General features: G+C 28.7%; 4 protein-coding genes across 4 annotated transcripts in view; 2 read left to right on the top strand and 2 right to left on the bottom strand.

Annotated features, from left to right (window-relative positions):
- The window catches only part of Phum_PHUM213210 (uncharacterized protein), a gene marked incomplete at both ends in the record, with an annotated part of 11577 nt that extends 1571 nt beyond the window's left edge, over positions 1-10006 (bottom strand). The window contains 27 exons of the mRNA XM_002425607.1: positions 11-289; positions 372-551; positions 643-945; positions 1061-1201; positions 1368-1613; positions 1789-2084; positions 2222-2527; positions 2608-2766; positions 2838-2987; positions 3094-3518; positions 3595-4192; positions 4270-4494; positions 4575-4872; positions 5141-5206; positions 5494-5626; positions 5746-6090; positions 6178-6382; positions 6470-6584; positions 6668-6931; positions 7010-7231; positions 7317-7553; positions 7664-7817; positions 7905-8134; positions 8216-8496; positions 8591-8936; positions 9034-9261; positions 9923-10006. Coding sequence (XP_002425652.1) covers positions 11-289; positions 372-551; positions 643-945; positions 1061-1201; positions 1368-1613; positions 1789-2084; positions 2222-2527; positions 2608-2766; positions 2838-2987; positions 3094-3518; positions 3595-4192; positions 4270-4494; positions 4575-4872; positions 5141-5206; positions 5494-5626; positions 5746-6090; positions 6178-6382; positions 6470-6584; positions 6668-6931; positions 7010-7231; positions 7317-7553; positions 7664-7817; positions 7905-8134; positions 8216-8496; positions 8591-8936; positions 9034-9261; positions 9923-10006 — 6516 coding nt within the window. The remainder of the gene's footprint in view (positions 1-10; positions 290-371; positions 552-642; positions 946-1060; positions 1202-1367; positions 1614-1788; positions 2085-2221; positions 2528-2607; positions 2767-2837; positions 2988-3093; positions 3519-3594; positions 4193-4269; positions 4495-4574; positions 4873-5140; positions 5207-5493; positions 5627-5745; positions 6091-6177; positions 6383-6469; positions 6585-6667; positions 6932-7009; positions 7232-7316; positions 7554-7663; positions 7818-7904; positions 8135-8215; positions 8497-8590; positions 8937-9033; positions 9262-9922) is intronic.
- A 1975-nt stretch (positions 10007-11981) lies between these two features.
- Phum_PHUM213200 (dual specificity protein phosphatase, putative) lies at positions 11982-13167 on the top strand (the record flags this gene model as incomplete). Its single annotated transcript, XM_002425606.1, has 4 exons — positions 11982-12070; positions 12214-12540; positions 12784-13022; positions 13097-13167. The coding sequence occupies 4 exons, from the start codon at positions 11982-11984 to the stop codon at positions 13165-13167; spliced, it is 726 nt and encodes a 241-aa protein (XP_002425651.1).
- Positions 13168-13387: 220 nt separating this feature from the next.
- Positions 13388-14907, bottom strand: Phum_PHUM213190 (uncharacterized protein; the record flags this gene model as incomplete). Its single annotated transcript, XM_002425605.1, has 7 exons — positions 13388-13603; positions 13690-13759; positions 13844-14056; positions 14155-14243; positions 14321-14436; positions 14593-14635; positions 14731-14907. The coding sequence occupies 7 exons, from the start codon at positions 14905-14907 to the stop codon at positions 13388-13390; spliced, it is 924 nt and encodes a 307-aa protein (XP_002425650.1).
- A 2047-nt stretch (positions 14908-16954) lies between these two features.
- Phum_PHUM213180 (uncharacterized protein) lies at positions 16955-20246 on the top strand (the record flags this gene model as incomplete). The annotated part of the gene is made up of 4 exons (XM_002425604.1): positions 16955-17130; positions 18686-18759; positions 20109-20173; positions 20196-20246. The coding sequence occupies 4 exons, from the start codon at positions 16955-16957 to the stop codon at positions 20244-20246; spliced, it is 366 nt and encodes a 121-aa protein (XP_002425649.1).
- Between the last annotated feature and the right edge of the window lie 5885 nt (positions 20247-26131).

Genomic DNA, 26131 nt, shown 5'->3' with positions numbered 1-26131 from the left:
ACATCCTCACCTGAGAGCCAAAACTTTGAAGGCCCACGGCAGTGGCAGAAGACTGAGAATTGAAGCCCTGAAGATTGTAACCTGTCGCCTGATGAAGCTGCGGAGCTCCCGGTGCTTGCTGCGTTAAAGTCGATCCAGTCGCTTGATAAAATCCAGTTTGAGCTCCCGCGGAACCCGAATAAAAAGAAGATGCAGAAGGTTGAACCGGACCTCCTCGTTGAACGATTTGAGAATTGGGCAAATAACTTTGATTTACGCCCAGTTGAACGGGATCATAAGGTATGTATAACTGAATTTAAATAATAATTAGGTTACTATATGTTACCTATTTTGCACTTTGTGATTTTTGTACAAATTGAAAAGAACAATACTTGAGAGTGTTGAGATGGCAGTGGATTTTGCTGAAAAGGAGTTGCTCCTTTTGTCCCAATGGCTCCTATCGGTTGAGAAGAAGATTTTACGGTAGCAGTAATTGGCAAAGAATTGGCAGTAGACGAAATCAAGACTGTGTTAGGATTGCTGTTTAATTGAGATTGACCAAAATGTCCAGGCTAAAAAAAAAAAAAATTATTCATTAAGCGATATTTAAAAAAAAAAAAAAAAAAAGCAAATAAAATTTTTCATGCGCAATTTATTTATTACCTGCATACGAAATTGAGATAAAGACGACTGATACAAATCGGGAGCCGCCGTCGGGGGAGCCGTTTGGTGTAAGTAAACCGATTGCTGACTGAACGCAGACGTTTGACCGATACCCTGAGACAAACCGTAGGGAGGAAACTGTGAAAATTGGGATCTAGCTTGACTACTGAGAACTTGAGTTCCGTCAATTTGGAATGTTTGGTACGCCGGAGGAAGTTGAGTCGATGAATTGTAAAGAACTGTAGGAGGAGAAGGTATGGCTGATATTCCACCAAATTGAGCCGCCGTATTACCCATACTCGTCTGAAAATTACAACGAAAATAAATTCAATTACGCACAAATATGCGTAACATTTAAAAAAGTATTAAGAAATGAAAGTATTTTTTTTTATTTTTAACAGCTTTTATTGTACACCACCTGCTGATAATTGAATTGACCAGCTTGAGGCGTACTATACGGAGGCGGTGAGATTGGCCCACCGTGATTAAGAGGGGATTGCCCTGAATGTCCGATGGGAGAATGCCCTGAACTTAAAACGGTCTGCTGCTGAGGCTTTACCTAAAATAAAAAATTTTTTTTCATGATTTATTAACTAAAAATAGACAAAAAAAAAAAAAAAAATTTATCACATGCCCAATATAACTGAAAATTTTAATATAACTTATTATTAAGGTCGATGATAAATTTAAACGCGAAAATTTAACTTTAAAATCATTTAATATACCTTGCAAACGTTACTAGTCGTTGAAGACACATCAGTCTTTGAAGTTGTGTAATTGACATTAACTTGAATTTGAGGGCCAGCATTGTACACAACTTCACTACCATCATCCGTTACAACCACAGATCCATCAACCGCTTTCGCGTAAGAAGGATCCATTGTTGAGTCGGGAGAAAAGTTTGGAGAAAATGTTGATACATTATTCCCGTCTTCGGCATGTTCCGAAACTGTATGCATAGATTCCCAAACCTGAAAGTTAAAAAAAAAAAAAAAAAAAAAAAACCAGTTAACTTTTACTTAAGAATAATTATTACAGCTACTACTGAATTTAATGATTATTTTAAAAAAAAACAATAATCAAAACTAAATTTTAAAATTCAAATTAATAATTTTTTTCCATCTACTAATAAAGACTACGACTAACCTTTTTTACCGAAGCTATCTTAAAGTTTAAATCTGCCGTTGAAGGAGACATGGTAGATTGTTGAATAGATCGTGCCAAATCTCTCATTCCCTTCGATGACTTATCGTCAGTTAGCTGAGACAATTCGGTTTCAAATTGAAAATCCAATTTCATGTCGGAATTATCTTCCGTCTTCCCGTAAATCATTGAAGAATCCGAAGCCTTAACATCTCTTTCGCTTGACGTCGCCGTCAGATCCGTTTTGGCCGCTGAAAATCCAAGCATATCTTCAGGTTCTTCACTTATTTTTCTATCACCTACAGATACATTTTTTTAACGATAACCAAATAATTTTTTTTTACAACCACCACGAAATATTTACCTCACGAAAAAAAAAAAAATGGCCATTTTGGAGAGCCATGGGACTTGGAAAAGTGTTAAAATACAAACGTACCTTTGTCGCATCTCTGCTGCTTCATCGCTTGAGAATTAAATTGATTTTTTAAAACAACATCATTAGGAGTAGACTTAAAGTTAGTGTTTTCGAAAATTATTGTATTAACTGGCGGTGAACTTCCATCGAGCAAAGCTTTGTCAACGGCATCTCTAGGAATGTGAGGACTGCTTCGTTGACTGCTATTTTCCGATTGCATGGGCTCCGATGAATTCACAACCATTTGCATGGAACCGGATTTGGGAGGAGACGTAGAGCGGAGAGGTTTTTCCCAAGCACTTACGGAAGGAGTTGTAACTCCTCCTTCTAAAATAAAATAAAAACGCTTAATGATAATCGACAGCGTAAAAATAAATTTAACTTTCATCAACTCTCTAAATTCTTACCTTTCATTGGAAATATATTTATGTTGTGATTCATTTTATTAGCTTCATTAACTTCCGTTGCTTGTTGCTTTTGAACGCGATGATTTTGCTTTTGTTTAGCAAATCTCGGAGGCAAATTAGATTTCCTTTCGTAGTTTTTAGGCATCGAGGATGACATGGCTATAAATTATATATTTAAAGTTTTAAATAAAATAAAAATGATTAACACACTAATAAAGGAAATTATTTACGGTCAAACTTACATCCGGTGTGAGGTGAATGTATATTAACAGAATCCTTGGTCAATTTATGCCGTCTATCTCTATCTCTGTCACGGTTACCTTTCCTGTCTCTGTCTAGTTTAGAATTGTCTTTTAATTTGTTTCTACCGTCTCCAAAATCTAAAAAATTGTTTTCGAGTAAATATCTACATCTTATTTATTAAATAAGATATAAGACTTTTATATGGGAAAAAAATAAGTCAAAACCAAGCTGATGATGACTTACCTTTGTCTTCACCGTTTTTGAGTTTATCCAGATTTGAGTTCAAGGAAGAATTACCGTCGCTCGGATTTAAATCATCTTTATTACCAACTGCATCCACTTTTGTAACGGAAGCATTGTGCGGCCTTGTACTCGATTCATTATTTTTATTTAAATGACTATCGCGACCACCAAATTTTTTATTAGAATTGGAACGCGAACCGAGACGATCTGAACGTGAACCAGGAGTTCCCGAATTACCGAGACCATCGTTACGACCACCGTAGGGAATTCGTCGAGGGTAATTTTTTCGATTATTTCTTGAATCGGCCTTACGTTCTTCTTCACTATTTTCGGATGTTGTTTCCCAAGCATCATCACCTTGATCTGTTGTTTGCTTATTACCGTGATGACGAAGGCTCGAATTATTTTTGTTTTTATTAGATTCCCTAAAAAAAAAAAAAAAATTCATATCAAGATCGAAATTCATTTTTTCATTTAAACAAAAAAAAGGAATTTATTTACCTTTGTTCCGTTTCCGATTTCTTTTGCATTCTAGGAGGTATTTGAGAGGTTTTAACATTATTTACAGGGCCTTTCTGTGCTGCGTTCGCATTATTTAAGGCTGGAGACTGTTTTTGTTTCGATTTGTCTTCCTCGGTACTTCCCTTTTCTTCCGTTACCGCATCGTTAATTTTTTCCACGGAATGATTTTTTTTATCATCTTGATGACTGAACGGACTTTTCGCTGAAGGTGGACCGTATCCATCCATTCGACGACTTAAACCTCCTCTCATTCTTATCGAACCTCGTCCTCTTCTCGAAGGTTGACCGCTAGGTGCGAAACCCTCGCGACTCCCTCCGATATAATCGTTTTTCCTATCGAATCGTGGAGCGGTTAAACTTTGATAACTTCCCTTATTTATTCCCATTTCTCCTTTTCTCATCTCTTTGTTCCTTTCATCTTTTTCCGTTTTTTTGAAATGCGACCGAGATTTCGATTGCCTAACGCCGTCTACTTTTTTATCTTCCTTTCCGGATTCAGTGGAAGCCGATATTTCATCACCCGAGAGATCAGATTCACTCATGCGATTCCACTCACGATTAGAAAATCGATTTCGCCCTTAAAAATTTACATTTACAATTTATTACAGTTATAAAGAGAGAGAGAGAGAGAAAAAGAAAAATTAATTTATTTACCGGACATTCGACCAGATTCTCTTCTACGACGATCACCTCTATTACTATGACTATTTCTATACACTGACCATCCTTGTCGACCTCCCCTAGGTTCAGGACGTCCACGACTTCCACGGTTTTTGGAACCTTTTTCCCGCTTTTCTTTGTCATCGTCTTGTTTTTCGACTTTATTATCTTTTTCATCCTTAATTTCAGTTTTGACTTTTTCTAGATTTTCTTGCTTCACTGATTCTAAAAATGAAAAAAAAAAAAAAAAATTAAAAATATTAATAAAAAATTTAAAAGTCCTTATAAAAAAAATTTACCATTTTGCGATTTTTCAGCTTCTTTGTTGTCGGCAGTTGTCACTTTATTATTCTTATCATCAGGAATAACATTTGAAGATTGCTTAGTAGTTTGGACTTCAGTTTTTTCAGTGGATTCAGACCATAATTCGCTGGGTTTCCTTTCTTTATTTCCCTGATTGTCCCAAATTTCCTTTTCTTCGCTCGACCGTTTACCATCGGAAAATCTTTTAAGTTGAGTCAAGCTTCGCTTCGTGTCATTTCTTACGGAAGCTTCTAATTTTTCTCGGGTGATTGGTGGTCCCGGAACGTGTCGTTGCTGCAAAAATTTACAATTATATCACATTACTATTTTTAAAAATTTTTAATAACTTTTCTAATGCTTTACATGCAAATTTTAGAGGAAGCCAGAGAATGTTCGAGAATTTTCTCTTTTTTATTATTAATATTACTCAATGTTTTTATAATTCAGTCTAAATTTTTAATGTTAAAAATTACAATAAAGCTCGTAAACTACTCCTAATATTATAAAATTAAATTCTTTAACAAAACAGGTGAAATTCCTACAAAACCTAATTTTTACTTACGTTAGTAAACCTATGCCTTGGTTTGTTAGGAAATGCAAAAATATATTCATCACCCAATTTTCCATGCTAGAACACATACAGGAAATGAAGTTAACGGTTAAAATATTGATTGCGTAAAAAGGTTAGTAATATAAAAGCTGTTTAAAAAAAAAAAAGACTAAAACAATTTTTAGTCAATTCAATTTACTTTCCCCAAATTTTAGTTAAACAAGCAAGTATTTTATTCATTTTTACCTTTTTATGAAATGAGATGATTAGTTACACGAGTTTTTTTTTTTTTTGTTTGTTAATGTAAAGGATTCTAAAGTTGAAATATGACATGTACACTATAGAAAACATTTACGTTTACTTACCCCTCCTTGTTCTTTTTTATCCCTTTCTTCTTTTCTTTCATTTATTTTTTTCTTATCATCTTTGAAATGAGGCTTTATCATTGATGAACCAAAAGGTCTCCCACTACTAGAATTTTTATGATCCACATCCAATCTAATAAATATTACAACAATTATTATTGTAGTTGTAATTATAAATATAATAGCCACACAATCACAAAATAAATAAAAATAATAGTTTTACTGTTTTTATAAAATTTAGCGATTACTTACTTATCATCTCGAACGGAATCTCTTGAATTTCTCGATTCCCGAGACGCTCTACTATCTCTACTGTCAGGCCTCTGAGGTCTATCGACTCTACGCTCATCTCTCTTTTCATCTTTTCTACTGTTATCCGTATCCCTATCTTCCTCTGGCTCTGTCGTATCCCTTTCTTCGTTTTTACGCTCTTTCCCCTGTCTCCATTCCTTTTCATCTTCGAAATTTACATCGTTTTTATTACGATCATCAACGACGTGTCGCTCACGATCTTTTTCCCTTGAAGCAGAATCTCTATTATCTCTATTGTTTTCCTTCTCCCAATTATCTTCGGTACTTCGCTCGGAATCAAGGTCTCTAAAAAAATGACCGTGAATAATTAATTTCAAACGTTATTTTCGCATAAATTTAACTAGTCCTTATTACATAAACTAATTAACTAACCTTCTATCGTTCCTTTCGAGAAAACGTCTATTGTGTTCAACCTCAAAATGTTGGGTAGCATGCTTTCCATAATTTCTATCCCTTGAGGATTTATACCTGTCATGCATGTCCCAATCTTCGGATTCCCGATCGTTTCTGTTTTTATCAGTATTTGATTCACTACTTTCACTATTAAATCGTCTTGAGAGTATTCTATTTCCAGGAGCTTGATATTGTTAAAAAACAAAAAAACCTTTTTAATGATAGTAATTATTAGAAATAAAATTATATTAAAAAAGCATTTAAAACTTACGAAGAGAGGAAGATTGAGAAATAAATGAATTACTGGAATGACTCCAATGAGGATCAAAATTATTTGAAGCTGCCTGTGATGAAGGTTGGGGAGAGTTTGTCGATCTGATAAAATTCTAAAGAGAAATAAGGAATTATAATTAAAAATATTTTCTTCTAATATGTTTAAAAAAAAAAAAAAATTTAAGTGAGAACTCACATTATTAGACACAACCGATTGATTCCGTTCAGCCTGTTGCTTTAGAAATCTTGGAGGAACATTATTCTGATAATGCCTTATATAGTTTTGAGGTCCATCTCCAGAGCGAACATTTCTTTCTCTATCATCAAGACGAGACCGCTCTTGTCTATGAGACGGTTGCAATTTGTTATCCTTTTCATCGTAATCTCTTTTAACTCTGTCATCACCCGGCAAACGAGAACGACCATCTCTCTCGTTTCTTAAAAATGATTGTCTATCCACCTGAAAATATTCCAAAATGTATATAAATTTAAAATAAAAATTTAATGCGCAGTAAATAATATTAAATTTTTTTATTACTTGTGTAGATGATCTAAAATCGGAACTATCATGCCGAGCTTTGTCATCTTTCCCTTCGCTACTAGTTCGAGATCTATCGCGATCAGAATCTCCCTGCCTATTTTTGTCGAGCCAAGTCGGAAATGGTACAACAGTTGTCGGAGTTTCTTCGCGATCTTTTTTGTCATTTCCATGATTTTTATTTAATCTTTCATCTAATAATTGAAGCTTTTTGGCTGCAGCCTGTAATTAATATTTTTTTTTTTTTTTGCAACATTTTTTTCACATTTTAGTTAAAAAAAAAAAAAAAAAATTCGCTTATACCAACCCTTTTAGTTTCTTCATGTCTTTTTTCCTCTTCTTCCTTTCTTAAAATTGCTCTTTCCGTTACGACGGCAACTAATTCTATTTGTAATCTTCTCTTTTCCTTCAATGATTCTTCTTCACACTCTCTATCTCTTGAAGCAATGTGTTGTGGCTTAGAAGGCGGCGGATACCTAGTATAGCCATAAGATTGCCAGTTTCTGGAAGTAGCATCAGAATTTCGCTTTTCCGAACGTTCCTCCTTAAAAAGTAAATAACATATTGTCAACTTTGTGGTTTATTACATTAATCAATAAAGTACGATTTTAAAATTAACAAAGCAACAGTTTTTGAAAATAATGTCACACGTACTGATCTACGGTCTTTGTCCATCCGATTTCTGTCTTTCTCGTTTTCTGACGTATCTTTAGAATCTCTATCACGATCCTTTTTGTCTTCGCGACGAGCCTTATTTTTATCTTCATCCTGTGGACTATCTTCTGTATCACTAAAAACTATCTTTTCACTAAAAAAAAATTATATAAATAAGACATTAATAATTAGTAATAAATTACTGTCAAAAAAAAAAAATTTTAAATGGGAAATTATTAACTTGTAATCTATTTCATCTGGTCTTGCCCAGCTGGAATCTCGTGCAATATCGTCCATATGATTCAATTCTTCTTCTTTAATTATTGGCCTTGTAATAATTTCTTCTCCATCAATAGGCCGTCCAACAAACCTTCCTTCCGAAAGAAAATTGCCGGGAAATCGTTGGCGTGGATGCCCCATACCGGCTTGAAAGCTAGGAGGAAAGGCCCCCGGAAAATTTGTTCTATATACCTGAAATATAAATAAAAATTTTACGATGGTAGATTAGTAATTTAAAACCGTTATAAAATTCGTAACCAAAAAAATTTATACCATCGGTGGCATTGTTCTAAATTGAGGTGATGTTCCTGGAGGAATATGCATTGGAGGTGCATGAATGGTTGGTCCATTAGCAGAGATTCCCATTCCGGGGCCTCCCGGGCCCATAGCTACACCAGGAGGCGGATGTGGTCCCAAGTTGTTCCGTCCTCCACCGTGATCTACTACGCCTGGATGATGAGGAAGGGGGCCCTGGGCCAGAGATTGTGACCCGCTTGTACCCGATACTCCACCTGTTTGAGTGCGCCCACCTCCCTGTATCCAGCTTCCTTCCGCTGAAAAAATATTTATAAAAAATTTTAAAACATAAAGTAATGTTGTAATGAGTTTTAAGAAATTAATAAAAAAAAAAAAAAAAACATAATTTACTTTGCGGGCGTAGACTGGGTCCTGGACCATACTGAGTATCTGATCCGCTTTTTTGTCCAGTTTGAGCATTTTGCCCGTCTCCACTGGATAATTTGGGGAATTCCTGTTGAAATAGGGGTGATTGGTGAGCTAAAAAACTGGGAGGATGGGTGCCAGCTTCCCCTGCCATAATACTGCTCCACGATTTGTCGCCCATGGTTGCATGTGTAGTAGTCGCAACAGGCTGTTCGTGGGCAGTTGTGTGCACTGTTGGCTGTGACGGTAAAACTGAATTCGAAGGTGTCGTAGAAACTGTTTGAACATGGCTTGCAGCACTTGTTTGAACTGCATTTGAATTTGTCGTTGCCTAAAAATTATTTGAAAATATTCTTATAAAAATCAGTCATGCGGAAAAATCATTATTATTAAAAATGATAGGAAATTCAAAAAAAAAAAAAACGCACATTTGACTGACTCGTAGTGGGAGACTGAGTCTCCCCAGCTTTGTTTCCCCATCCTGCACCACCGGTCGGAACTAAACTTACAGCTGGCTCACTACCACTACTTTCTGATTTTAAGCTGGGCAAATTAGCAGGTGGGCGTCTGGCTGAGGGCACTCTGCCCAAACTTTGCATCCCATGTTTGAAACGTTGTACTGTACTTTTTTGTTGACTTGGTTCTAAAGATTCTCCCTAAAAACAAAAAAAAAAAAATTAATTATAGTATTAAAACAGAAAATTTCAAATCAACTTTCATACATAATACATATTCTTTTTATCGTATTGTAATTTGACCATATATTTTTTTTTTTTTTTTTAAATAAACATAATTACAATAAGAACTTGAAAAATTAAGAAAGCCTGTTAGTAAGTGTTACATAAAAAATTAAAAAAAAACTATCTTTTTTTTTTTTTTTTAACTCTCAACAAAAATTATTAATCAGCAAAAAATATTAAATTTTTCAAAAAAAAAAAAGTACAAAGGAAACCGAATTAAAGTTAAAATAAAAATTATTTAAATTAAAGAAACTGACCTTCGAATAATACCTGCAAGATTGCCAATTTTAAAATACTAAAATAAAAAACTAAATTACTAAATAATTTGACAATAACTAAAATTAAATTAATATACTATTGAATATTAATTTTTAAATAAATAATTACAAACAAAAATAAAAAAATAAAACATAAAAAAAAAAATTTGTTTAAAAATGAAAACCCAATCAACTATATCTTATCGCATGACATATTCTGATATGGTCTTATAAAAAACTATTATATACTATTATATTATATACTATTTTCAAAAAAAAAATATGAAAAAAAAAAAAAAAAGAAAAAATTAACAAGTTACCCTATAGAGATTATTTATATCCAAACACTGATATTTTGACTTTCCTTTCTCCCCTTTTGAAGCTATCCCCGACAGAGTAGACATGCTGTCCGCAGGCAACCATTTAGCTCAAACAGACCCGTGGAACGAACCTTTTTACTTAAATAAAAAAAAAATTGACATTTATTATGCACAGTTTTAAAATAATAAGATTATTTAAATAATGAAAATTTTTTTATTATTTCACCATTAAATTTAACAACACAAAGCATTACGTATAGACAATAAAACTACAAAACATTATTAACCGATATAATTCTCCATAAACTATTTTTTTTTTTTTTTTTTTTTTTTTTTTTTTTTAAATGTCAAAACTTAATGTTTTTGTAAACAAAAATTATAAAATTTTTTTTACAATACGTAAAAATTATTATTATTTTTTTTTAGTATTATTTCAACACAATGAAAAAACAATACTAGTTTGACAATTAAAAACTATTTCGAAACAACGCCTAAATTAAATTTTTTAGAACTAATTTTTAATTTTAAAAACAATGTTAGTAAAAATACTATTTGCAAAGCGTATAAAAAAATTTATTAAGATACAAAATAATGTTTTTCTTTTTTCTTTTCTTTTCTTTTTTTTTTTTTTACCAAGAACATGAAAATACTAACAACGGGGGGAAGTGACGACGTTGAATGCCTGAATCATCCAGGTCTATACTCGTTTAGAACTTTCAATTTAGGAAAACAAAGGTCAAATTATAAAACATAGTATTGCATAAAAAATCAAAAATAAAGTTCGAGCATTATTTGTTTTTCAAAATGAAAATATTTGAATAAACAAAATAAATAAAGCCATTAAGCTTATAAATAATTAACCATTTTAAGCTACGTTTAATTGCAGCCGGTGATTGACCAAATATTCCGAATGCTAATACACAAATTAAAACAATTTTCAATAAAAAAAAACATAATATACAATGTAATTAATAAATTAATACGATTGTTTTTAATACGTCAAAATGATTTAAATGACATGAAAAGATGGCTACATTTTGTATCTACTAGGCTAGTGATTCGCAAAAGCATTTTTACATAAGATAGATATTAAACTAAAATACATGAGTGAATTAACTACTTACTCTGGTCCGTCCAAGTGGGTAAAAACTAGAAAATGTTAATTAAATTCTTAAAAAACTAAATAAACGTAGATGATTTCCGATAAAAACGTCCCCTTAGTTTCAAATATTTAAAATACAATCGACAAAATGGCGACCACGACGACTATTTCAAGATCAATAATGTCGTCATCAATGTTAATGTTAAAATCACAACAATTTAATTACATTATTTTTTATTGAGTTTCACGAGTGAAAACGTAGTGAATTATTAAAAAAATAAATATTTCACTTCGGTCAAATTTGCAATTTGTAAATTAATATTTCCTCATAATCCTTTTTAATAAATTTAAATACATATTTATAAAATTTTTATTTAAATTTATTTTCTAGAAAAAAATTATAAAAAAATTTTATAATATTTTAATAGTAGAATATAAAAATGGTACTATATGTCAATTTAAACTATTTCCGTAACCTCTATTTTAATTATTATTATTATTATTATCAATTGATACATGTTTTAAAACGTACTTTTAAGTTTTAAATAAAACATGTTTTCCTAAAAATAAAATTTAATTTTGAAAAAATGGTACTTATTGAATTAAATGACGATAGTCTTGCGTTTGATTTTGGTCTTATTCATTCCGAAAATAGATTGTGGCAAGGTATTTATTAATTTACACGTAATAATTATTAAAGAAATTTTAAATATAAATTTCTAAGAGCAATTGTCATTTAGGTAATATTTCAGCGGCTACAAATTTAGAATTTTTAAAAAAAAATAAAATTAATCATATTTTAACTGTAAATTCAGTTCCACTTCCAAAAGAAATCTATGCTGATGAAAATATATGTATTAAATACATAAAAGGTATTTTTATTTAATTAAATTTAAAATTATGGAGAAATATATTATTAATTAAAATATAATTTTTTTTTAAATTATAGCTGATGATATGCCGAATAATGATTTATTATCTCATTTTGATGATGCTTATAATTTTATAGATGAAGGTTTAAAGAAAAGTGCAGTATTGGTTCACTGGTAAAAAAAATTGTTGAGTTATTGAGTTGTAATTAACTTAATTTAAATTTTTTTTTTTTTTTTTTTTGTTCGACATTGATGCAATCAAATTAAATTTCTTTCTCGAAAATTAAAGTTTATTAATTCTCAAGTTTTACTTTCAGTTTATGTGGTATTTCAAGAAGTTCAACAATTGTAATTTCTTATTTTATGAAAAAGGAAAATTGGACACTTAAACATAGTTTTGATTATTGTAAATCAAAATGGAGTTGTATTAATCCAAATCCAAGTTTTATGGCTCAACTTAAATTATATCAATATTTTTGTTATGAATTAGATAAAAATGATATTATTTATAAAATGTACAGGTGGCATACAATGATTAATTTAGGCACACAGTTATGTGATATTAAAAATATTATTAATTTTTCACCTGAAAATTATGCATTTAATAGTTCAAATGAAGGAAATTTAAAATGTAAAAAGTGCAGGTATTTAATAAAATTCATTTTTCAATTCTTTAAATATTATTTTTATTATATTTAATAGGAACATTTTAAATTGTGATTTAAAAATTTTAAGTACAATAAAATAAAATTTTAAAATCAAGTAGAGGCATCCTTCTTTGGTATTCACATACATTCATTAATTTGATTTTTTTCTTATATGATTCCACTTTGTCACATCCATTTTTTAAATATCTTTTAAATAATTCAAACCTGAAAAATTTTCAGGCAAATATTAGCAAATAAATCAAATGTTTTATTTCATGTGCCTAACCAAAAATTCGATTGGCTCGATGAAACAAATATTGCAGAAAATAAAAATATTGAAAAAGAAATATTTTGCAAAGATTCAATATATATTGAACCATTGCCATGGATGGAAAATATTTTTAATAACGATTCGGGGAAATTGCTATGCTCGAATTCAAAATGCAAACAAAAAATTGGTTGTTTTAATTGGTTTAAAGGTAACTTGAATTTTTATTATTTTTTATTTAAATAAATATTTTTAATATTTTCCTTTTTTTTTTTATGTTTGTAGGATGTAAGTGTTCATGTGGTACAAATTTATATCCTGGATTTAAATTAACATCTTCAAAAATTGACGGCTAAAAAAAAAATTATAATTTTTTTTTTTTTTTTTTTTGTGAATTTTTACCTATTTTGAATAGTTCATAAAATTAAATACAAATAATTATTTTTTTACAATAAATAAATCTATTAACACTTCTATAAACATATTGAATATTAAATGTCACAATAGCATTTTAAAAGAATATTTTAAAATTTAACTTTTAAATTAAACTTATCTGACGACATATTTTGAACTTTATTAATTAACAAATCTGGTTTCAAGCTGTTTCGTTTTAAAGAGATGATCATCTTCAAATTTTTTAAGGAATTTAGTTACAACTTGATCATTTTGTACATTATTTTTAAAAAAATTTGACGATGAAATATCATTCATCATAACCCCCAATACTAGTGCAATTTTTGCTGCCAAATTATTTTGGATGTTGGAAACTTTTTCTTCACTATCGGGAATCATCTGAAAATATTAATTAAATTACCTTCGATGAAAAATCACTGTAAATCAATACAAATGTTAAACACAAAATGAAAAAAATCTAATACCTTGTCAACAGTGTGTTTGTGAATAAGCCCATCTGAACCGACATAAAATATGGAAAAACCATCATACCATCTAAAAAAAAAATAATTTCCTTACAATAATTCAAATCATAAAAAATTTATTTTCATTAATAAAAAAATATTGTAGATTTCATACCCATCCAACTGCTTGGCATTAAAAGATGAAATGAAGCTTAAAAATGACATTAAAGCTCTATAATTTGGAATACCTCTAATTCTCCATCTAACCCTAACTGTACCATCTTCCGGGTGTGCAGTTATTTTTAATACATCAAACTTTACATATGCAAATTTTATATGACCAACTGCCCTTAATAAAGAGATTTGTTTTGAATAATTAAACAGCCCTCTAAAAACAAAAACAAAAAAATGAATTAGACTTAAATTGTAATTTTTATTTAATTTACACACATAATACCTTACTAAATAAAATAATAAGCAACCTACACTGTCTTGACTCCTTTAATATTATTTTCAAATATAATATTATGATGATAAATGTCATAATTCATACTTTTAACAAATAATTTAGGTAGCTGCAAGAAATTTATTTTATTGTAAACAAAATGCAATCGAAAAAATTAAATTAAATAAATTTGATTTAATGTCTTACATCATTGCTGAGTACATTAAATACATTCAATACTTGATCAGGACCTGCCTTGCCAGAATTACCTAAGTCTTTTTGTTCATCCATTTTATAGGCTTTATTTTCTTTGGTGCAATAATCTACATTAGGTAATTTTAAAAATTCAAATTTATTTTCATTTAAGTAATTATTTTTTTTAACGCTCATACATAAACTAACGTTAATATTTTTATCACAAACTGGAAAGGCAGAACTAATTGGGTAGGTTTTTTTAATTACTTTTGTTTTAAATTTACGGCCAAAAGAGATGCCAGATGATGAAATATTAACTCTAATCCCCTAAAAAAATAAAAATTAAAATAAATAAAAAAACAATTAAATAAATTATTGATTAATGAAATTTACCATTGAGAGGTAATCAAAACATACACTACCTCTCCATAAAAAGGTTCTGTGGCACCGAAAGATTTCTGACCCAAACAATTAGTTCTTTGATTTTTTCGAGTTGTTAATATACCAGAACCATTGTTTTTAAAAAAGCGCTTTAGACAAACCGCCATGACACCTCTTAACAAAATATGACCAGAAATTACTAAATTTTGTTGCACCATAAGTTTTTCGCCATTATTACAATCGGCAAAATAGAAATGTTGCCAACTTAATTAGCGGCTAATAATAAATAGCATAGACGTCAAATATTCTATTTTTAAAATAGAAGTTGATTTTTAAAAAAAATTCTACGTAGTAATTTTAAATAAATTATATTAAAACTTTTTAAGTAATTGATATAAGTACATCGAAAATAAAATTATTTATTGCTTTCTAAGAAATAAACCATGCTTGCTCAGTAATTTCTTTATTTTGCTATTATATTTACAGAAAGTATGGCTCTCGAAAAACCTAAAAAATTATTAAAAACGTTTGTTTTAAGTTGCGCTTGTATTAAAACAAAATTTATTTTTTTCTTCATTTAAAAAAAAAATAATTTTCTTTGTCATTTCTTTTGTTTTCATAAAAATATTTCAAGGATTTTTTTAAATTTTCAATTTTTGCTGTAACGTATTTTTATTTAGTAAGGTTTTAAACGTTCGCATAAAAAATTAATTTAATTTTTTTTTTTTTTTTTTTTGGAATGGATTTCACAGAATTTGAATAGTTATATTTTAAGTAAGATTTTCTCCAAAAAAAAAAAAAAAACTTCTGTTAAAATTTTTTTTTTTTTTTTTTACAGCAGAGACATCTATAAAAATTAAATAAGAAAAAGCCATTGCAAATATAATTTTAGTTTAATTTTAAAAGCAATTGTTTCTCAAGTATTATTTACAGTAGCGCTTTTCTAGTCACGTAGCGGGAAAAATTTAAACTAATAAGAGCGGCCATTGCAGTCATTATCCAAACGTCAATCATTTTGAGTTGTGTTTAATAGTGAAGTAAGGTGTTAGTTTTTATTTTTTTATTTTTATTTTGTAACGTTTAAGGTTAAAGTCGCGAGTGAAAAGCGACAGTAGAAAAATCAATTACGATCCGGTTGATTGTATTCAGGAGAATGAAGTAATTTAAATTAATAATTTGATATTTTAAAATATCTTTTGTCTTTGCTTGTGTCAAGAAGGCGGAGTCGCCATGTTGATTTACTATGAACACATTTCGTCTTGTTTTCTTTAAACCCTCGCTTCTTTCTTATTTTTTCTCAATTGTTATAGAAATTTTTAAAATGTAATTTATATCGATTTCATTTCATTAATTTATTACTTAACATCAATATCGAAATTATTATCGTTGTCGTCGTTAAAATTGTTAAATAGTAAAAGCATAAGTTTTAATAATTCTAATAGAGTTATACTTTCAGTAATAATAAGCTAGAGATTTGAAAAGAAAAAAAATTTTATTGAGTTTTATATTATTTAGCATCGTTCGATTATTTAATATTATTTAAATTCTTGTAAACAAAGAATATATATATATACCTAATAACAATTTTAATTTGGCTTATTTACGTATATCAGTAGCGAAGGTAGGGATATAAATCAAGCCAGGAGGTGGCGTTGGTTTTAAAGTGACGCGCAAACTCTAGCTCCCATTGGTTGTTACACAAAGACTTGCTTCCCTAAATGGCACTTGGCTTGAAGATTTTATGGATAGTAGATATTGAGTGGCACAGTATCAGCCCTCTAATATATCGTAATTTTCATATTTGTACCTTTTTCTTTTTTTTTTTTTGTTTTTTTTGTTTTTTTGTTTTTGTTTTCAAATCAGTTTAATTTTGTTTGATAACGTCGGTGAATAGTTAAAAATTTATAAAAGTCTATACATAATTAATATTTTCGTTTTTATATATATATTTATATTTACCTTTGTCGTCGACGATTACATTAAAATAATAAATAATTTGTTAAAGTGATTGATTTGGATTAGGTTTTTTAGTTAGTTTATTGTATCAATTGTTTTTCTTTTTTTTTTTTTTGTTTCTGCAGTTAGTGCTGGTGTGGTTACACTGTTGTTGGCAATTTCTTTCAATGGGAAAAGGAAAAAAATGAAAAAAAAAATGTGTGACACGATAATAACGGGAGAGTTGTGAATTTTTTTTCCTTCTCCCCCCCGTAAATTTTTTTTTTTTTTTTTTTATTATTATTATTTAAAAACGATCGTTTTCGAATAATGCACCCTAGCGGACAAGTCGGAATGATGGCACAACCTTATGGAATGAATGCGGGAGATCCAAATCACGGGACTCCTGCTACTCCCGATGGGGAAACCCGAAAACAGGATATCGCAGAAATTCTTCAGCAAATAATGAACATTACGGATCAATCTCTGGACGAGGCTCAAGCGAGGTAAATATTTCCTTAATCTTAATCTTAATCTCAATTTGGATTTAAATCCAAAAAAAAAAAAAGTTTTAATTATTTACACGGCGGTAAACTATAACATTGCGGATACCATATAAACAAAAAAAAAAAAAAAAATCAAATATTAATCTTGTACTTCCGTCGGATTCACGTTGAACCGGCAAGAAATTATTATTATTATTATTTTTTTTCCCTACTCATTGTGTAGTATACCTGAGGTTTTCTTTTTTTTTTTTTTTTTTTAACTTGCACATTTACAGTTTTTTATTTTAAAATACAATCGATCTTTATTTTTTATTATTATTTTCACATCTCAAGAAACGTTATTGTCTACGTATCCAGCAGAAGAAAGTTTCTAGTTTTTTTTTTTTTTTTATTCTAAGTCATTCGAAATTTTATTTAATTAGTGGAGGGGGGCGGGAAACAATTTCAAATTATTGTTGAAAATACCTGAAAATTTCGTCGGTTTTTTTTTTTTTTTCAAATTTAATACAAGAGAAAAATTTTGTCTTAAGAATGTCGGAAAAGTTCATTCTCTGATAGTTTTTATACATTTTTTTTTTTTTTTTTTCCCCCGTCAATTTTCAATTATTTATTTCTTAACGAGGTTTTTTCATTATTATTATTATTATTATTAGTTAAATAAAATGGTTACCTGTATGATTTTATTGAAAAAAAAAAAAATTTTTTTTTTTAAATTGTTTTTTAGGTGTTTGTTGATAATCAACGGTTATGACAACAAAAGTAGTAAGCGACGTGTAATGTGTTAAATAATCGATTATAGTAATTGTTTGTTTTTCTCGAAATTTCGTATTTATTTATTTATTTATTATCATCATTGCATTTTATGGATAACGGCCATGTTTAATTTTATTTTTATTATATTACTACTTAATTAACAGGTGTGTAAAAACATATAGCGAACGCTACCGCCGCGTCGGATTGTTTTTTAAAAGAAATTTTCTTAGAGTATAAGAGATTTTATTATATTATTATTATTATTGGTTTTTTTTTTTGGTGCATAAGAGTAAAAAAAAAAAACGAAATGTGTTGTCATAGCTCATTATCATCGGGTCTATTTTGATGTGCATTTTATCATTTCCCTTGACATTAAAATGTCAAACAACATTGTAGCGCTGATTAGTTGCTCTTTCAGTTATTTATTACCATTTAATTGTACCATAAATTAGTTTTTGCCGACGACATGGTTATTTGACTTATAAAAATTTTGTTTTTTATTTTTTAAAAAAAAAAAAATTTTTCCAACCCCCCCCTCCCCCCCTCCTTCCCCGAATGTGACGAAAAAAACGCTAAATAGGGAAGGGGGGGTGGCGGCTTATCAAATTGTTATTATTTAAATTTTCTTTTCATTTGCTCTCGATTCGATTCATTTTTTTTTTTTTTTTTTTTTTTTAATCGATTTAATTGTCTATACGAGTTATGATATTTATTATGAATTGATTGATTATTTGTTGTTAAAAAAAAAAAAAAAAAAATATTTATTGACCGTTAATATTAATTATTTGATTATATTTTATAGGAAACACACGTTGAATTGTCACAGAATGAAACCGGCGTTGTTTAGCGTTCTTTGCGAGATAAAGGAAAAAACGGGTAAGTGATCATTATATTTATATTTGCTTATTTCCTCCCCTCCCCCTCCCCCTTCCCCCTTATTTCCTCTTTTCTTTTTTTTCTTCTCTTTTTGGCTTTCAATAATAGTTTTTAATAGTTTTAATGTGTGTCTACTTCTAAAAAAAAAAAAAATTCAACTCACACCTTTGTGAGAAATTTACTTCTTAAGTGAGTAAAAATTTTGATTACTTTTATTCTTTTTTCATTTTTGTTTTTCGGTTTCGGAAAATCTCACGGTTACGAATTTTTTTGTATCATTTGAAAAAATATTTCGTTTGTTTGTTTGTTTGTTTGTTTGCATGATGTGTATAAATTGTATCGTAATGATAATTTAAAATAACAGGGCGGTCATTTTTTGTTTTAACGTCTTTATAAGGTTTTGAAGCTGTTTCCCCCCTCCCCCCTATCTCTCTCTCTCTCTCGACGAAGATGATGATGATGATGATGATGATTAAATAATTTGAATTAATTAATAAGAAATTTTTTTTTGGTAGAAAATGTTGTTTTTAAAGAGAGGAAAAAACGCGGTAAAATTAATTAATTTTTTTTTTTAAATAAATTTAAATGGGAACATCATTTTAGCAAAAGATTATTAGTCATTGGTGTGTAAGGGCAATGTCCTAACTTATAATTCTCAAATAAGGGAAAAAAAATTTAAAAAACGAATTAACTTGTACAATTTAAAAAAAAAAAAAGAAAAAAAAAATGAGTTCTGTTCAAAATAATTTAAAAAAAAAAAAAATCCAAGATAAAATTTTTTTTTTTTAAAAAAAAACTTGAAAGCCTAGTTTCTCTTAAAATTCTCGGAAAAAAATAAACAACATCCTGGTCCACATAAATTTTTTTTAAGGTTTGACAATAGTGGAGCCTGATTCTTTTGTAAAGATTTTTTTTTAAATTTTTATAATTCTTTTTACTGAATTGGTTTTGATCATTTTTTTTTTTTATTCTACTCCAAAGCATGGTTTTTTTTTTTTAATCTTGGTTTAAATCATTAATAAATTTTATGTTAAAAAAAAAGGAAAGAAAAAACTAATACGTTTGTATGTATTAAAAATGAATTTTTTTTCGTTTCGTTTTGTTTTGTATTCTCAAATAATATTATTAATTTAAAAAAAAAAAAGTTGTTTTTTAATCTGTTGCTATTGGCGAGTAAAAATAATAATAATAATAATAATAAGGATGCCGAGGAGTATGAAAAAAAAAAAAAAAAAAAAAGGTTTAATAAATTTCGCGTGTCAAATATTAACATAATTTTCTTTACGTGATTTTTGAAAACCTGATAATAATTTGAATTTGTAAAAAAAATTTTTAGTGTGATGTATAAGTTTGTAGAAGGTACCTCTGCGGTTACTTTTACACGGTTGTTAAAATTAAGGCTTTTCCATTTCGGGTTAATTTTTTTTTTTTATCAGGTTTTTATTTGTTTACGAGACGAGTCAGTCGTTTTAAATTTAAATTTGTAACATTTTTTTTTTTTTTTTTTTTTTCCCCGTCGTATCCGCCTGCCTCAATTTAATTTGGAATTGTTTTTTAATTTTTCTATACCTGTAAAAAATTGATAATTAATTCATTGTTTGTACGATTGTCTTGGTTGTGCTATGGCCCAATACGACATTTTATTTTAAACAAACTAATTACTTTTTTTAAAAAAAAAAAAAGGGTTTCGCTTTTGTCTTTACCTTTTTTTTCCCCTTTTCGGTCGTTTTGTTTTTTTTTTCCCACGAAGCCATAATTAAAGTTTACAAAAAAATTTGTTTAAATTTATTTGTTAGGAAAAATATTTTGCGAGTGTTTAAGGGTTGAAGTAACGTTTGGATGGATTGTCGATGAAAGGCCAACAAGACTTTTTTTTTTTTTTTTAGCAGAATACAAAATTTCAATGTAGAATTAGTAGTTGTAGTTTATAAAACTATATATATATAAAGAAGGATTGATTGGTTTTATACATGGTGTTTGCATGCTCGTCCCGAGTACTACTACTACCTTTAAGGTCGTTTTTTTTATTCAGGTTTTCAACGTAATGCAGAATTTTTTTTTTTTTTTTGTACGCCTCCTTTTTTTTTTTTAAAAAAAGAGTTTTGTCATAATAAATTTATTCTTACGTGATTTCAAATAAAATTTTTTTCTACGTTAAAATGGGTTTTACTAAAAATCGTTCTGCATAATTTTTTTTTTTTTGTTTTTCAAACATTGCAAAAAAAATTTTTAAACAACGTTAATGTTGTTACTGTTTGTGTGATTTAGCATTTAATTATGAGAATCAAAATAATAATAATAATAATTGTCGGGTTATTAAATTATGAAATTTCGTATTTTTTTTTGTCGTTTAAATGGTTGTTTTCTTAACACGCCATGCGCTAATTTTTTTTTTCTTTTTTTTTTTTTTTTACCCTTTGTATTTTTCGCTGTTTCTATAGTTTAGTTTTTTACAAATATGTCGACTTTTAAAATCTCCTATTGAATAGATTTTTTTTCATTAAAATTAAAATTAAATAATTGTATATACGTTTTCTGATTGTATTTGCTTCTGAATTTTTAGTCTTTTGTCGTAGGAAAAGTAGGTTACATCCATTTTTTTTTTTTTTTTTATTTCACATGAAATAAAAAAAAAAAAAAAAAAAAAAAAAAAAACTAAACTAAATCAAAAACAAAAACTTTGATTTAATTTTCAAGGGGGGGGGGGGGGGGGGGGTTTGGGTTTTTAATATAAGGGAAAATATTGAAATGAAAAAAAAAAAAAAAAAAAAAATTGCCAAAGGGGCCTGAATTTTTATTAAAAAAAAGGGATATGGCTAAGGGCCTAGGGGGTGGCCTTTTTTTTTTTTAAAATATAAATTCAAAATCGTAAATCAAAGTTTAAAAAAAAAATGAAAAAAAAAAAAAAAAAAGTCTTGAAATTTTTTTTTTTTTTTTTTCCAAAGTGGCTTGAAGTGGGTACATAAATTTGTTAAAGTGAAAATAAAAATGCTATTAATAAGAGAGAGAGAGAGAGAGAGAATCCCGACTAGGATTTTCATCGCCATTTAAAAAAAAAAAAATTAATATGAATTTATAAGCTTCCTTTTTTTCACTTTGCCCTCGTTATAAGGTTGAGTAAGGTGTAAATTTGAATTACTATAAAAATTAGTATTAATGCGTTGAATATATAAGATGTTGTTGTGTGATGTGTGTGTGTGTCTTCACCCGAATTTTCTTTACCCTCTGCTTAAAGTTTTCCTCAAGTTGCCTCAATGATATAGTTATTTTGTTTTTAACTATTTCAAGTCCTCAAGTTTTAAATAATTAATTATTTGTATAATTTTTTTTTTTAAAACTTTCTCATACATAAAAATTGATGAAGGATATCGATGAGAAGATTGAAAAAAAAAAAATTGTTAAAAGTGAAGTTAAATTTTTTTTATTATTATTTTATCCCTTTTAAACTTTTCATTTCACATTTTAATTCTCTTATATATAATTCATAGGATTAAAAGAAATATGCCAACTTTTTTTTTTTTTTTTACTTTTATCAGCTTTTCTCAGGCTTTTGGGGGGAAAAGGCAAAAGGTATAAGGTTAGTCAGTTAGTTAGAGTACCAGCTTATATATAGTATCTTTCGATTTTTATTTTTTCTTTCCTTAATGCTTCAAAAGTTTTTTTTTTTTTTAACCTTGTTTTATTTAATGCAGTTATCATGTGGGGAGGGGGGGGGTTTTAAAGTAAAATTTACGCCTCCTTTTTGCAGTTTTTTTTTTTAAAAATGTACCCTAAGATAAACGTATTAATTTTAATATATATATATATATTTATTTAAAAATATTCATTTCTGAATGGATTATTAGGAATTTCAATTTTATTTTATTTTAAAATTATTATTATTATTATTATTGTGCTTATACATATTTTTTTTTTGTTCGAGAGAGAGAGAGAGAGAGAAAAAAGTACGACAACTGTATAAAATTATTACAGTAGGAAATAATAGCCTCTTCCGTCATAATCGTAAAAACAAAGTCATCAAACGTGGCCGATTTGATTTTACTATCACGAGCAACAGGTTGCCACGGCCATTTTCACTCTCTGTCAATCCATTTCTTGTTTCTATTCATTTTATGTACAAATTTTATGATCCGCTACAGTCCCGGGACTTCACTTTAATATAGCCTCGTTCCGTTTCTTTGATCTCCCTCTCTCTCCCTCTCACTCTCTCTCTTTCTCTCTCTCTGGCGTTTAATACGTATAATATAAATTTTTTACGGTTTTTGATTGTTCTGGTTACGTTTTTTTAATCGACTGTTAAATAGTTTATTTATCATTATTGTTTATTGTAATTTTTTACGTATTTTTTTTTTTTGTTTCCCCCTTTTTTTGTCCCCTTCCCCCCAACCCCATCCCTCATCTCCCCCCTTCTCAATCGGTGGTTATTTATTGTGAACGCTACTACTCGCGGTGCATTTGAATTTTTTAAAACAATTTTTAGAAAATTTTCATTTGTTTAAATCATTTATTTAAAAAAAATTTTATCCCTCTTGATCGAATTTAAATTCAAAACGGAAAAAAAAAAAAAATGGCGGGCGGGGGAAAAAAAAGGAAAAGTCCATTTTTCTTGTCAGCAAAGTTTATTAATTCGCCCAGAAAATTATTCAAATTAAAAAAAGGCAAAGGGGTGAAAAAAAAAAAGCATTATATTCTCGTTTGAAATTTCACGCGGGCATGCAACCATCTTTTTAATGTGTATTGTATTTAAAAAAGGAAAAAAAGGAAAAAAGGAAAAAAAAAGTTAGTTCGAAATCCAAAAAAAAAAAGGAAAAATTTTTTTTTTTTTTGTGGTTTTTTCATTCTTCAGTTTAATTAATTTTTTTTTTTTGAAACATAGGAAAAGTGGGGGTAGTGGTGGTGATGGTCCTAATATTTGGGCGTTGGTTTTGTTTTTCCAACCATTTTTGTTTTTTTTTTTTTTTGTTTTGTTGGTTTGAAACTATTACTGATTTTAGTATAAAAATTTAGTAATAATAATGTAATTTTAACTTTGTAAAAGGAGAGGAGTAAAATTGTGATGTGTAGTGTTGAAAAATTGGAATCACGAATAATACCTTTGAAAAGTAACCTTTTTGTTGTTTTTGCGCTTGTCATAAGTTAAACAGGGAATTTAAAATTGCTACCAACAACGCAACTTTCGTATTAGTTTTATTTTGGCTTTTGTACGTTACGGGGCGTGTGTGCTTTGTCAAAGTCATAGAGTATTTAATCCAGGTTTTCTGGATGAATGCTCGAACTATCATTTATTTCAAATGATGTGTGTGTGTGGGTGGGAAATTTCAATTAATAAGTCACAAATCTTGTAAATTTGCTGTTTTTTTTTTTTTTTTTTTTAAATCATTGAAAATTTTTTTTTTTAAAAATTACCCTTTAACGATTGTGTGATAATATGGCTTCCAGTGTGGTTCTCCCACGATGTTCGAAATCATTTGGGTGTAAATATCAGTGATGATTTAAATTTTTATTTTTATTTTTATGTTAATTGTCTTTTATGTTATTCATTTACATGAAATGCAAAAAAAAATAATAATAATAATAATATTGTGAAAACTTTTAAAAAAAAAAAAAAACTTGATTTTTTTTTTTTTTTTTTACTTTTTTGCCATTTGAAACAAACTTGAGTAGTTTAGTGAGTTGGCTACTTGTCGCAATATTGTTGGTATCTCGTAATCTTAAAAGTAGTTTATTAATTTAATTTAATTTTTTATTTAGCATTTAGTTTTCCTCGTATTCGATTGAAATAATTTTATTACTTTTTTTTTTTTTTTATTACTTTAAATGGGATTTTTTTTAAATTCAAAGCCCTTTACGAATCGATAAACGATTATGAAATTCGAAGGATGTGATTAATATTATGATGTGAATATTTTTTTGTTAATCGGTTATGAAAAAAAAAAAAAAAATTAATTAATTAAAGAACAAAAAAAAAAAGGGGGGGGGAAAATGGAAAAATGTCGCCAGGAGGAAAAAAATTATCTATGAAACTTTTTTCGTTTTGGTGATCCCTAACTCTTTGAAAAGCACACTAAGCGCATATCAATCAAACGTCACATTTTCATTGCCAGAAGAAATAATTTAATTTTAGTTTTTCTCTTTCTTTCTTTTTCCCTTTTTCCCTTCCCCCCCCACCCCCCAAGGATGTGGTAGTATCTGCAGCAAGAAAATAATCATTTTCTAAATTTGAAAGGAAAAATAATGGTGTGCGTATGCGTGTTGAGTACGAAACGTTTTCAAGTATCGAAAACAGGCAGGATTCGGTTTGATAAAAATCAGGTTAATTTTATTAATTGAAAATGAGTTTTGTTGTTTTATCGTACATCCCCCCACTTTAATTTCCCCTCGCCCCAGCCCACTCCCCGTATTTTTTTCTGTATTTTTCATTTCAATATTTTATCGTGGTTAATGGATGTTTCGAATGGATGTGATAGAATTCGAAAACGATATAAATTAATTCAAATAAGAGTTTTTATTTTTTGTATAAAAAAAAAAAAAAAAAAAAAAAAAAAATCAGAGTGAAAGCGAAGGAGGAAATCACATTTTGGTAAATCGCAAATTATTGTTTTAGAGAAACAGAGAAGAGAAGAGAAAAGTGAAAGCTCTCGAGATGGATTTTATGTTCATTTTGACAACGGGGAGAATATCTCACTTAAAATGTCATATTAATTTCACTCCACACAGTTCTCACAGTGGCGTAACCGTTTTTTTTTTTCCCCTCCCCGTCCTTTTTTTTTCTTTTTTTTTTTTTTTTCTCTTTTTATTCCTAAACAATTTTAATTTAAATATTTTCCTTCGAGTATTATTGATATACGTACGTGCATAAATAAAAATACGTTTGAGAGAGAGAGAGAGAGAGAGAGAGAGAGAGAGAGAAAGTGTGATTATTAAAATTTAATTTAAAATAAAAATAATAATTTTTTTTTTTTTTATTGAAACTGTAGTGGTTGTGGGAAAGAGATTTTGTGACGTATGAGTTCGAAAATACGTTAGATGATTTGTAATTACTTCGGGGAGGTGGGGGGGGGGGGAAATACAAATTTTTTTTTTCTTTCTTATTAATCAAGTTAATATTTGTTTTTTAGTTTTAGGGGTTAGAAAATCAAAAAAATTTTTTTTTTTTGCATTTGAAATTGAGAGAACTTGAGGGGTAGTTTTGTAAAAGAAAAAAGGTTTGTGCTCTTCAGCCCAGTCCTCCCCCTCGGTCCGTGCGTTTCGTATTATTTTCACTTGTCAAAGTGACAATTTGTTGACACTAAGTGACATTATTTATGAAAAAAAGTTACGTTAAAAAATTTTTTTAAATCTCAGTAAAATTTCATTCAGATCAATCTATTAT

This window comes from Pediculus humanus, genomic scaffold (genome assembly GCF_000006295.1).
Source record: "Pediculus humanus corporis 1103172107561 genomic scaffold, whole genome shotgun sequence".
NCBI classification, from domain to species: Eukaryota; Metazoa; Arthropoda; class Insecta; order Psocodea; family Pediculidae; genus Pediculus; species Pediculus humanus.
This window is presented reverse-complemented; position numbering and strand designations above follow the sequence as displayed.